Source organism: Pseudonaja textilis, chromosome Z, assembly GCF_049901715.1.
Source record: "Pseudonaja textilis isolate UNSWEBS1 chromosome Z, rPseTex1.2, whole genome shotgun sequence".
In the NCBI taxonomy this organism is placed as follows: Eukaryota; Metazoa; Chordata; class Lepidosauria; order Squamata; family Elapidae; genus Pseudonaja; species Pseudonaja textilis.
Window position 1 is genome coordinate 50,377,166 of NC_142008.1, and position 14,028 is coordinate 50,391,193.

Consider the following 14,028-nt stretch of genomic DNA (forward strand, 5'->3'; position numbering starts at 1 on the left):
TAATGCGAGAGATGCTTTCTCTCTCCCCCCCCCCCAATTAATCACCAAGAGCGGCAGTCCTTCTGAAGGCAGATGCCTGCTGAGAAGCCCCTGGAGTGGCAGCCAAGGTGCGCTGCCCCCCAAGGAGAGCAAAGCCCACTTTGTGCCTCTGCTTCTCCCAGCGGCAGTTGCCCCAAGACCCCTCAGCTCAGACACACACACACACACACACACACACACACACACACACACACAGAGCCCGCTCTTCTGTCTCTTTGGAAGGTGTCAGTTGGGGGAGGCTTCCAGCCCTGAAAGTTTTATTTTGTTATCATTAAGCATTTACATTTTTGTTATAATTAAATAAGTGGGTTTGTGTGTGTGTATGTGTGCGTGTGTATGTGTGTGTGTGTGTGTGTGTGTGTGTGTATGTTACGTTTTGCGGGTACTCACATGTATGGTATTCAGCTTTGTTGGGTATTTTCCCATGTCATTATAGTTGTGCTTTTAAAGTTGTAGCAGCGTTTGGCAGAATCTCATCTGATTCTGCCGAAGCGTTGCTGCAACTTTAAAAGCACAACTAAATGACATGGGAAATACCTGAACAAAGCTGAATACCATATGTGTGTGTGTGTGTGTGTGTGTGTGTGTGTATAAAATTTATATTTAGCATAACAAATATTAAATATATTAGCTTTTAAAACAATTCGTATTAGTGGTCCTCAGGATTTAAAAGTATGAGTTTGGTGGTCCCTGAGATCAGAGCAGGGTTGGAGACCCCTGCTCTGGAATGTTGAACTATGAATTCTCCTTAGAGCTGCTTGGATCATCCAGAGAGTGGGAGGTGCTCCAGTCTGTGTCTCTGTAGGCTGAGCTTAATTACTGAGGAACGCTCCGCCCTCCATCACGTGGGTCCCTTGCAGCGTTCCCCAGTTTATGCTCAGCCTTTGGAGAGTTAGGCTGTGTGTACCTTTACTCCTTGGCCTATTCAAGCTCGTCCTATTTGTATTCAGGTTTTCCTTAGTTTCTTGCTATCAGTGACTTTCCTTAGCTTCTGCGCATCTGGGGTGCCTTTGGGAGCAAGGGGAGCGCGGTTTTTCACCCCCAGGGGGAAAAAGAGCAGGCGGTTTTAGCAGCGCTTCTGCGCTAATCCCCCCCCTCAATTTGTTCCTCTCTTCCTGCCACTTCTCTGCGCCGCCCCAGGAAGGGGCGATTCTACCTTGCTGCCCTCTAGGCGCTTTAATCTCGCCAGAGGGACCTAGTTCCGTCCTGAGTGGCCTGACAAGGAGATTCGTAGGCGGCCGCCATTTTGGGCGCCGCCTCGTGCTCGGGTGCCATCTTCTGGCCTCTCTTACAACTGTGAAGTGATTAGCTCACTGGCACAGGCCTCCCAGCCTGTTAGAGCTTCCTCTTTCTACTGTTATTGTGCTAAATATACAATAATTAGAATCAGAGTTGTTGGCTTTTCCGCAGCAGTGCTCAGGGCGAGGGATTGCAGCCACTCCCTCCCGGTTGCTGTCTGGAGGGGCAAGCTGCTAGAGGCCTTTTTTTCTCAGCCTCAGGCATTCATTTGACCAATTCGATACAACAACATCTATTCCCTGGCCTTTCCTGCTCTGGGAGCCCTGGACCTAGTTACCTGGTCCCATATTTTAAGAATAGAATTAATAATAATAAAGAATAAATAAACAAATATTTTTTATATTTATTTATCTGTATCTTAACACTATTCCCAATAGTGAGCAATTATTCACAAATATATATATACCTATCTGCATAAATATAACATCAGATACGTATAATTCACAATATAATAATAATCATCATCATCATCATCATATTTTTACAGATTATTCACTTACCAAATTCTAAAAGGGGGCGCGGGCCAGCTTAAAGGACACCCGGCCTTTGTTATAGGTCGAACCCTTGGTGTGCCAACCGCCTATAATACTTATATTCAATCCTTTTGTAAAATGGCAGATGACAATTCCGCTAAATGCCTTTCTTTGAAGGCCAAATCTAACTCCCACCATGTGCGCAGACAGGCTAAGGAAACCTCTAAGGCTTCCAAGGCCTCTCAAAGGGATGCCTTAAGACCCCATAAGGCGTTGGAGAAAGAATTTGACAGGCGATCCAGGGAGTCTCAACCAGTACCTCCAGCCCTCCCATCACCCATTCCTTCTACCTCTACGCACCCCCCCCCAGATTGTTCTTCCCTCTCCAGGCATAGCTCACTCCAGGAGCCTCAGGTCCCTGGACCATCGACCAGGCGGATGCCCAAAGCCACATTCACTCCCACGGCCGCCGGTCTCCGCCAGGAGGAGCCCGCCACAGTCGAGATCCCTGAACAAATGAGGGCTTGGATGGAACGGGCTATCCACCAGGGGATTGCTGAAGGTCTGCAGCAGATGTCCAGGCCAGGCCTCCTTCAGATGGCTCCCGTACACGAGTCGCTATCAGCCAGGTCCTCGCCCAGACCAGACCCTGCTCACGGTCAGGTACCTTCACAGAGGGACAGCCCTCCTCCAGAAGGGGAACTGGAGGAGGACATAGAGGTTTTGGACCAGTCCAGGGAGGAGGAAGAGTTTGAATGGGGGTCCAAACTCCACGGGGAGCCCCTATCGGAGATAGACCCAATGGAAGCGGAAATGTCCGAGGATGAGGGTCTCACTCCCGATCAACCCACCTTTGTGGGTCTGTGCAAGCCACACACGTTTAAATCGATCCTCTTTAAGGCCAAAAACACTTCTGGTCTATCTGTACAATCCCCCTCTGCCCTCCCTTCCCCAGCGGAAGGTCCAGAGGACGCCATTTTTAGGCAGCCCGTGGTGGAGGAGGAGGTTATTCCGGCTCTACCCATCTTTCATGACCTAGTTTCGAATCAGTTGGTTTCTACGGGGGCCCCTCCTGCCCCATCCAACCAGGACAAGAGGTTCTTCAACCTCGAACCAAGCTTTTGCAATCTGCTTAATACCCTTGAGGTTGATGAGCCCATCATTGACTTAGCATCCTCCTCCTCTCCTAGCGATTCTCTGGAGGCCCTCAAGCCCAAGGACAAGAGGTCCGAACTAGCCTTACGTCAGGCTCATTTAGCCGACGCTTGGGCCATTAGATCGGCAGCTTCCTTCTTCACCAGGTCCTCGATCCGGTGGCTCCGCCAACTGAAACAGCATGTCCCCACTCTAACACAAGGGTGCACCAGGACATTGCAAAGATCACGGCCGCAGCAGAATTTTCGGCCGACGCCACCTACCACGCGGTCAAGTTCTCCTCCCGAGCACTGACCTCTCACGTTACGGCCCGCCGTCTGCTCTGGCTCAAACCCTGGCAGGCAGATGTAAAAAATAAGGTTAAGCTGGCAACCGCCCCCATCAAGGGGGACAAGCTATTTGGTTCAGCGCTGGAACCCCTGCTAGCCGAAACCAGGAGCAAGAAAAAATTCCTTCCTTCTCTTTTTCAGAGACCAGACTCAAGAACTCCTCAGCCATTTCGGAGAGGGTCCTCCCAACCCTTCTACCAGTCTCCCTTCCCGCCCAGATACCCGAGACACCCCTCTTCTCGGCCATTCCATCCCCATGATCGAACCGATCCGGGTGACCGGAACAGGAGGGGCGGCAGCTACAAGCATCCCTTTAGGGGCTCAGGGGGGAGGCCTTTCTGGCGCTCCAGATAGATCCTGTCCCTCCCCTCCCATTGGCGGACATCTCAGACATTTTGCCGACCAATGGGACTCCACTACCTCCGATGCCTGGGTCCGGGACACCATCAGATTTGGGCTCGCCCTGGAGTTCAGGGTCCCGCCCCCTGATTTTTTCATGGCATCCCCCCCTCCAGGGATCCCTCCAAACGCAGTTTGATGGATTCAGCCATCCATCACCTCCTCAACATCCAGGCTATCCAACCAGTTCCACCCTCCCAGGGCCGGGCTTTTACTCCCACCTCTTCGTGGTCCCCAAATCCTCAGGTGGATGGAGAGCAATTCTGGACCTAAAACGTCTTAACCGTTACCTGATCCACCGCAAATTTAAGATGCACACTTTACAGTCCATTCTACTGGGCACCAGGCAGCGGGACTGGCTTTCTTCCATAGATCTTTCAGAGGCATATCTTCACATTCCAATCCGACCCTCCCATTCCAAATTCCTCAGGTTCTGTTATTATCATCGCCACTTCCAATATGTGGCCCTCCCCTTTGGGTTGGCTTCTGCCCCTAGAGTCTTCACTAAGGTCCTTGCGGCCCTGGCGGCTCACCTCAGGGACCGCCCGGTGCGTCTCCACTGCTACCTGGATGACATCCTCATCCTGTCCCACTCCAGACGCCAAGCAGAGAGGGACACCAGAGCTACCCTTTCTGCCCTCCAAGGCCATGGGTTCTTAGTAAATTGGCAAAAGAGCCAATTGCTTCCATCTACCCGGATATGTCACTTGGGGTCCGTCATTGACACAGTTCAGGGGAAGGTCTTCCTTTCCTCAGAAAGGCTCCTTAGCATCCAAAAATCCGTCAAGCTCATCCGACAATCAAAAAGGGTATCTCTATTAGAATTGTCTAAATTGCTAGGTAAAATGGTTTCATGCATTTCTATTGTTCCCTGGGCCCGTTTACACACCAGATCCCTGCAGTGGTTCCTGCTCCCATTCCAAAAATCCAGCAGAAGCAATTCAAAGACCATGGTCAAAGTGCCTCCAAGGGTCCTCACGTCTCTTCTCTGGTGGACCAATCCCGCCATCAACAAGGGACATTGCTTCAAGGAACCCCATCGCCTCACCCTCACCACAGACGCCAGCCTGTCCGGCTGGGGCTCTCACATCCAATCGTTCATGACACAGGGCAGATGGTCACAGGCAGAGCAGGTATGCAGTATAAACTGGTCGGAACTCCACGCCATTCATCTGGCCCTGCGCAACTTCCTCCCTCAGGTACGCGGGTGGCATGTCCTTATACTCACGGACAACATCACCACCAAGGCTCACGTCAACAGGCAAAGGGGTACCCAGTCCATACGATTGATGAGAGAGGCCGAGCGACTCTGCCGTTGGGCAGAGCGCCACCTCCTTTCGCTCAAAGCAGAACACATCTCAGGGGTTTCAAACACCCGAGCAGACTGGCTGAGCAGGGCCACGGTGGACCAGTCCGAATGGCGCATCCACCCGTCCCTGTTCAAGGAGGCGACCAGGATCTTCGGTCTCCCCACAGTGGACCTCTTCGCATCACCCCTCAACACACAACTCCCAAGGTTCTTCTCCAGATACGCTTCCCATGGGGCCGAGAACTACAATGCTCTCCGTTGCCCCTGGCCCCTGGGGCTTCTGTACGCATTCCCTCCATTAGCCCTACTCCCCAGAGTCATACAGAAACTGATCCAAGAAAGAGCAGAACTACTTCTAGTGGCCCCCTACTGGCCCAGGTGCCCATGGTTTGCGGACCTCCTCAACCTGTCTGTGGCCCCTCCCGAACAGGATCTCCCTTTCTCAGGGGCCCCTACAACATCCGGATCCCTAATGGCTCCAATTAGCCATTTGGAGGTTGAGCGGGAACAGCTAAGAAACGAGAAGCTTTCCGACCAAGTTATTAATACCATTTTAGCTGCCAGGCGGCCCTCAACTAACCGAATATACAATGCCACCTGGGACAGTTTTTGCAAGTGGTGCCATAATTTCCAGGTCAATCCGCTTTCACCCTCCATTGCTCAAGTTTTGGACTACCTCCAAGACGGGCTGGGGAGAGGACTTTCCCCCAACACCTTGAGATGCCAAGTCGCTGCCCTCTCGACTGTCATCGCTGGCGACAACCTTGAGTCCCTTTCTCACCACCCTCGCATTAGGGCTTTCCTCAGGGGAGCCACTAACCTGTGCCCCCCTACCGTGCACTGATACCCTACCTGGGACCTTAATAAGATCCTTGTGTCCTTCACTAAACTTCCTTTTGAGCCTCTCAGGGAATCCACCCTCCAATTCTTAACATTCAAAGTCGTTCCTGGTGGCTATTACTTCAGCGCGCTGAATCTCGGAGATTGCAGCCTTGTCGGTGAGAAAGGACCTTTGCATCTTCCATGCTGACCAGGTGGTTCTCCGACTTGACCCGACCTTTCTGCCCAAGGTCAACTCAACCTTCCACAGGGCACAAGAACTCACGCTCCCGAACTTCTGTCCCAATCCTTCGCGGGAGAGGGAGAAGCTGTGGCACACCCTGGACATGAGATGTGCCCTTCGTATTTACATCAAGCGTACCCAACCCTTTAGGAGGTCCGAATCCCTATTTCTTTCCTTTCAACCCAAGACATTAGGCCACAAGGTGTCATTTTCTACCATTGGCCGCTGGATCAGAGCCACTATTGCTAAGGCTTATTTGTCTCAGGCTCTGCCAGTCCCCAGCGGAGCTACTGCACATTCCACCAGAAGTGCAGCTACCTCGGCAGCCTGGGCCACTCAGGCTCCAATCTCGGATATTTGTTGGGCCGCCACTTGGGCCTCTCCGTCTCCCTTCATTAGGCATTATAAGATCGACATATTTGCCTTGGCGGAGGCCTTGTTTGGCAGACGAGTCCTTCAGCGGGTCATTGAGGACCCGCGGGAGCCTCCACACCAGACGGAGTCCCTCCCGTAGGACAGCCAAGCTTTGGTATGTCCCACTCTCTGGATGATCCAAGCAGCTCTAAGGAGAATGGGCGTTGGTCTTACCTGACATGCCATTTCTCTTCGAGCTGCGAGGATCATCCAGCCCCACCCTTATCCTTTCACCGTCTGGTGGAGTCTTGTTTCGGCCAATGAACCCTTAAGCCTAATAAGATGAGAGTGCGACCTTCTCTTTCCTCTCGACTTCGCATAAACTGGGGAACGCTGCAAGGGACCCACGTGATGGAGGGCGGAGCGTTCCTCAGTAATTAAGCTCAGCCTACAGAGATGCAGACTGGAGCACCTCCCACTCTCTGGATGATCCTCGCAGCTCGAAGAGAAATGGCGTGTCAGGTAAGACCAACGCCCATTATGTCTTGACTAGCCAGTATGGTTGGATCTAAGTCATATCACTTTTTTCAGTGCTGTTTTAACGGGCTAATGTGAGGAAAATGGCAACATTTGTCAATTTAGAGAATGCATATGATGCAGTGGATTTAGAAAATGCATTTTGCAGTGCAGAATATTCTCTGCAGATATGGAGTTGAATGTTGACTGCCAAATGTAATAAATACAACATAAAGAGGAACTAAAAAGCCTGTGTGAAAAAAGTAGAAATTGAACAGTAAATAAGGAGAATGTGTGATGTTCTATTGATTGATTAATGCTTGACTTGATGTGCTGGAGCTTGATGTCTTGCATAGATCCATGTACAGTATATAAGGAAAGTTTTATTATATCATAAAATACAGTGATAATGAAGATTTAAAAAGGTGGGTGCAGAATGGGCAAGACTGAAGAAAAAAAGTATTGACTTCTTACTATTTCCAGTGCAGTAAAATACTGCTACAGTTACAACTTCAACTTTTTACATTACTTACAATTATTACAAATCAGTTCAGTAAGTACAATTATTAAATTTTCAAACTAAATTCTAATTTCATTTTTTTATTTCAAGACTAAAAACCAGAAGCCATAAACAAGACCAAATAAAATATATTTCTTTGAAACCATTTGCCATCTTAACCAAATACAAACCAAAAGAAGCAATTTTATTTTTGTCGCAAACTAGTTCATTTTGAGCCTTAGGTTTTCTTTCCACTTTTAATACAAAAAAAGACATTTTTTGTCTTTCAGTTTATCAGAGAGTTCTTTATGCAGCTATGATGGTTTCTTTTGAGAGCTGTTATTTTTCTTCTTCACTGTGCTTTTACAATCTCACTTTCAAAGTTTCCCAAGCTTTTGCCGGTTGTTTCCCCCTAGGAATTCTCATCAATGGAATGAGCTCTTCCCAAGCTCTTTATAGATTTATTGAAATCAGCTCTTCTGAAGTCTCTAGTTTGGCTTTGCTTGAGCTTGCATAAAGTTTAATTTCAATATTGCATGGTGACTCCTCTCCCCACAGTTCCTGTAACTTCATCACCTTCTATAATTTAATCTCTGTTAGTGAGAATAAATCTAGTATGGCTCACCCTTTATTTCTCTTCTCTATTTTTGTGAGACAAAGATGTCTGCTATGCTTGTCAGAAATTTGTTTGATCTTATTTACAACATTTGAAAACTTATAGTATTTGAAAGTTTCTGCATTAACAAATCATTATTATCCCCCAAAATAATTTGTCAGTAGAATAAAATTACTAGTAATTTTCTCTGATTGTTATTGTTCAACTTGTTAAAATTACAACAAGTTTATATATGTGTTTCCTGTTGCAAAGAAAACTAGAAAGTGACTAATTTTACAGTCAACCACTTCCTCTAAACTAAACAAAAAAATTAAAAAGCATTGCAAAATCTAAAGAAACACCATTCTTGGCATTTTAAAGAATTCAGTATCTTATTATGGTCACAAACCAGGCATTTGAAGATCTAGAAATTATATACTGCTGAAAATTGTAGTTATCGCATTATTATTTTCTATTGAAAATCCATATTGCTATGTGTCCTGAGTTAAATTCAGTCTCTTCAAGGTTTCTTCAGATTCCCACTTCTTTCAATTGTTTTTAATTCCTCTAATAAAATATGCACATCAAGTGGCAGCATCTAACTAACTTTACCTATCATGAAAAAGTTAAGCAGGATTTGTGATGATTGCTTTTGAATGAAAGCATCTGAAAAACTCGTGAATTGGATGGAGAGATTTAAATAACAGTCTTGGAAGAAGATAAAGTCACAATATATGAAAATATGTCCATCTAGTCACTTTGATCTCAGCCATTCTTCGATAGGCTCTTTAATATAATAGAATGCCTCATTTTTTCTGAAGAAAATTTTGCATTACTATCATGTTAACTGAGAATTATGGAGCATGTGTGATGTTCTAGGAGAATACAAATTTCACTTTTCACTAAGTTGAATTTTGTTATATTTGCAGAATCGATGAAACTTAAAATCTCATATAAAGCTCTTAGCAGTAAAGTTAGGATTTCCATGAATTTTATTATATATTTTATTATATAGTCCTCAGCTTATGACCACAATTCAGCCAAACATTTCTATTGCTAGTTTTAGCCCTTTTTTATGAGCTCATAAAATGGGGAAAGCTACTTAACTTCTTGCTTAAGCAGTAAAAAAATTTAAAAATACATTGAATTTTCCATGTTTCATGTTATTCCCAATCAGACTTTCTAAACACTAAAGTTTGGAGCCAAAACTGCAAGAATACTCAAGCCAGAAATATTGGAATCCTCAAACTTATGGATGGCATTAGATTTGGAAAAGTTGGGTGCATGAATATATTTTCATATTTAAAGCAATGCAGTTATTCTCGGGTTAAATCAGTCATTTCTTAACCAGTTTATTTTATCACATGTGTTGTGTGATTCATTAAAACATGCAATTGTTTCATGCAAAGCTTTCAGTGCTTGTGCTAATGATAATGGATTGAACAGTCACTCTTTTTCTGTTTTAAGAATGCTGTTGCTGCTGCTTTGTTCTGGTAGTCCTGCTCTCTATGCCTTAAATGATCTAACATATTTCACAGTTCACTCCATCTTTTCAAACTCAAAGACAGAAATGAGATTCAGAAGGTAGAAAGATTCAATTGATTTTAAAAACTGCACATCAGTGCTACATGCAGATTCCCCCATTAATTCAGAAGCACTTTTTGTCTTCAGGTCCAAAGCTGAACTGTAAAATTTATTTACAGCACTATATAAATAAATTTGCTACTGGCCAATTTAGAAGTATATCTCACAGAGTTTAATGAGATTTTCTCCCAGGTAAAGAATAGTAAAATATATTAATTTTTATTGATGTTTAAAAATAGAGCCTGCCTTTTTTAATGCAAATATTCTGGGCGGCTTACTACATGCATACATACATACTTACAGTCTACATATAGGTAATCCTTGACTTAACCACAATAGAGCCCAAAATTTCTATTCCTAAGAAACAGAAATTTATTTCTATTAAGAAATTAATAGAAGTGAATTTTCCCGCATTTTATAACTTTCCTTGCCATAGTTATTCACTTAACGGTTGTTAAGTGAATCTTGCTTTGACTTTGCTTTTCAGAAGGTTGCAAAAACGGATCACCTGACCTCAGGACACTACAACTGTCATAAACATGAGTCAATTGCCAAGCATCTGAATTTCGATTATGTAATGATCAGAATGCTGAAATGGTTGTAAATGTGAAAACAGTCATGTTTCAGTGCTGCTATAAGTTTGAACGGTCACTAAATGAACTGTTGTAAGTCAAGGATACCCATATCATCTCTACTCTTAAGAAATTTATAAATGCCAATGAGTTTTTATCATCTTCAACAACCTCTCTCACTCATCTTTACTATGTTGTGCTTTTTATTTTTTTATTATTCACAAAAATAAATATTCTCATTATTGCTTTCTAGGAAACTCAAAACATTGTTTACTACATTGAGGTACATTACTTAGTTCCTACTACTAATTATGTATTTCTTTACTTCTGACTTATTATTTCCACTACAGGTAGTCCTTGACTTACAACTCATTGCTTGACTACATTTTGGTCACTCAACATATGGCCATTTGCAGTGTCCATGATGACACAATTGCAATTTATGATGTTGTTCCCAGAGTTCTGAATTTATTTTCTGTTTCTGGTGAAAAATGTCCCATCGCAAATAATGTCTATGCTTAATGATCCTCACAGAAAATGTCATAAAATCAGGCACAGTCATGTGATGATCTACCTTATGACTATCATGATTTATAACTGAAAATGCAGGCTCAATTATGGTCATAAATCAACTAAGAACAACTTATAACTAATGTAGATTACTTTTTAGAGCACACTCTTTTAGTTCAGAATGAGCTTTAGATAGAATGAATTCATCAAACGTTCAGATTTGGAAGTATTTGAATGGTTTCTCTTCTCCAGTTTTGAATATTTTTAGTCTTTTAGCTGGATTTTTTTCTTTTCAAAATTGTTAACTCTGAATATTTTATTATTCTTGGAGTTGTAGTCTTTCATGCATTCTTTATACAAACTTCTTGTTTTGTTCTATTTCTCCTACAGTTATTGTTGCTGATTGGGTTCATTTGTGTAAGATCTTCATCATGGACAAATTACAATTCATACAGCTACGTTGAAATTGTCTGCATATATGACTTAATTATGATCTTCATTTTTTACATTGTCTACATCTTTAGAGCCTATCGAAAATTAACTTGCATCAGCTGGCCACTTGCGGTAAGTTCCTTTCCATAACTAAAATCATCTTTGTCAACTTACAGAAAGATTACTATATATTAAATTGTTTTGTTACACTTGTAACTGAACAATAGCAATTCCTATGTAGCATTTTACTCCATTTACTTATTATTTACAATAATAAAGTAATTTACAATTACTTTATTATTTACAGCTTCTGATGATACATAGATTCCTAGATCTAAAGAAAATATTAGCACACAAACAGGAACCATTGAATGTCTTCTTTTCATTATAAAGTTATAGTGGCCAATTTTTTATCAATCTGTTTGGGAGGATATGGTTGAAGACGCAGCCTGCATTTTTAGCAAGGTATTGGGAATAGATGTACAATAAATTCTTTGCTACTCATAATTTACTCTGATTTAGTTACCATCCTTGCAGATTGCTGAACGTAATTGCTTAGATGTGTAATGGTCCTTGTATTTCCTGATTTTAGTTCAATTTTTTTCACTGCTATCTTTTCTCTGTAACATTCATTAAGCAAACAAGCCCACCTACCAGTGATAATAAACACTCACCAAATAAAGGGGCACTGTATCTTACTGTACAGCAGATAGAATGTTCCAATCTTAGCCCCAGACATCTCTAGATTGAAAAACATGAAGGGATCTACCCATGACTATTAAAAAATGAGGTTAAGTTCTTAGCCATACACCCTCATGGAAAGCAAGATTCTTCCAGAGTGTTTTATCCAAGATCTATTGAAAGAAGGTAGCAGAGAAATCTCAACACCTGGATTGTTTCACTTCTCCACCCCCCTCATTCTATTTATTTTCAAGGTTCCTAAGATATAAACTTAAATAGCTGAAAGTGTCTTATTCATGGTTCCTGTGTGAATTGATAAGGAGGCTAGTCTCTTAACTGATACAGGAGGAATGTCCTACTTGTTTGAAATTGAATGTCTATCTCCTTATAAAAATACCATTATACTCCATCACTGATCAATAGGCAAAGTAAAGCCAGGTATACCAATTATAAGGCAACTTCATATTTTCAGAATGCTAAATGCAAATTTGGCAAATTTTGTAGAACATTTTTTTATAACATAACAGTATTTTATAACAAAACAGTTTATGAGATAATACAAAATATCATAAAACATTTATTCTAGTCAGCTCCTGATGTTTGCTATATATTCAACATGGGCTATTTCCAAGATGGTTAGAGAGTGTCAATGAAGCAATGAACATGGGTTTGAGCAAACTCTGGGAGACAGGGAATGACAGAGAATCCTGGCATCTTCCCAAAGAAGAGGCGGGTCAATCTATTTTCCAAAGCACCAGAAGAAACAAGAAACAGTGGGTGGAAACTAATCAAGGGGAGAAACAATCTAGAATTAAGGAGAAATCTGACAACAAGAAGAATTAACCAAAGCATCTCTGAATATTTCCTTGAATCTTAAAAAAAACTTTTCAAGTACATTACAAGCCATGCCATTTTTGAAGGCATTGAGGAATCTGGTACGGAAATACCGTATTTTTCACACTCTAAGATGCCCGGGCTATAAGTTGCACATTAGGAGGAGGAGGAAAACAAGAAAAAAAATCTGCCTCTGCCTCCCAGCATCCATCTGGTATCTGGCTAGCATCTTTGCAGCAAGCAGCCTGGTCAGTTTCAGCACATATCACAGCCCCAACACATAATTACAAGGAGGTTCTGATGGACCTAAATCATCTTAGAGGGGTGATGAAGCAAGAGAGCACACCCCATTGATCTCAGGAAGTCCACAAATTCCCTGATCAATCTGGAGAAGGCTCTCAATCTGGTAGGAAAAAAGACAGCCATTGCATGCCTTATTGAAGCTGTAACAGCCAGGGTTGGGATCTGACCAGTATAACTACCGGTTCTGTTGCTCTGCATCACGTGCGCATGTGCAAGTCAATGCAAGTTCAAGTTACGACCTGCTGAACTGCCTGGACAGCTGAGCAGCGCTGCATGTGGGTGTGCAGTGGTTGGAAAAGCCCTTTTTTCCTGCTTTTTCAACTGCAGCTGTGCCGCACAAAGCAGCTGCGGTTGAAAAAGCAGGAAATAAAGGACAGGTAAGGGCCCGAGTGGGCAGGTGGGCCAAAACAGCAGCAGACACAGAACCGGTTCTGTGTCTGCTACTTTTCAGAGCTACCAGTTCTGTAGAGCTGGACAGAACTAGTAGAATCCCACCCCTGGTGACAGCTGACCGATGAAGAAAGCATGAAAGTGTGGGGAACACTGTGAACGATCTGGGTGAGATAATTCTAACATCTAACTTCTATTGAGAAACGAACCCCCTGGAAATTAGCCTGGGTGAGAGTGGGACCCAAAAAAGAGGAGGTGGAATTGTTTTCCTTCCACCTCCCAAGAAAAGCAGCAAGCAAGCCTGAGAGCCATTTTTAAAGCCGGAAAGAAGATAAGAGAATTTTTTAAAAGAGTGAAAGAACTTTAAAACTAGGAAGCTGGACTGGGGACCTCAAATATAACATTGACTAACTTGGAAGCTTGGGGGGATTGTAAAATTTGGACTTAGATAACTTTTTTCTTTTGAAAAACCTGGATTGGTTAATGCAATATAAAATAAAAAGGAAGAGAAAGGAGAGAAGCAGAACAACAGTGACACCTGCTGGCAGAAGTTGAGGGGCACAAGGGAGGAAATAAAAGAAAATATAACCATGAGAGGCTGAGGAAGATAAAGGTTGGCTGTTAAAATTAATAACACTTTCACCAGTAAGCTGTTTATGCTAGATACCTGAGACAGAGTGAAATACTGAGAC

The 14,028-nt window shown here is 43.3% G+C and overlaps 1 protein-coding gene across 5 annotated transcripts in view; it reads left to right on the forward strand.

Annotated features, from left to right (window-relative positions):
* The window catches only part of CMTM7 (CKLF like MARVEL transmembrane domain containing 7), a 35,301-nt gene that overhangs the window by 2,308 nt on the left and 18,965 nt on the right, over nt 1–14,028 (forward strand). For all 5 annotated transcript variants that reach the window (XR_015740169.1, XM_087916779.1, XM_026717775.2 and 2 more), the window contains exon 2: nt 11,087–11,260. Coding sequence is in view for 4 of the 5 variants with exons in the window: in XM_087916779.1 (XP_087772905.1) it covers nt 11,087–11,260 (174 nt within the window). In the remaining variant the exon portion in view is untranslated. The remainder of the gene's footprint in view (nt 1–11,086; nt 11,261–14,028) is intronic.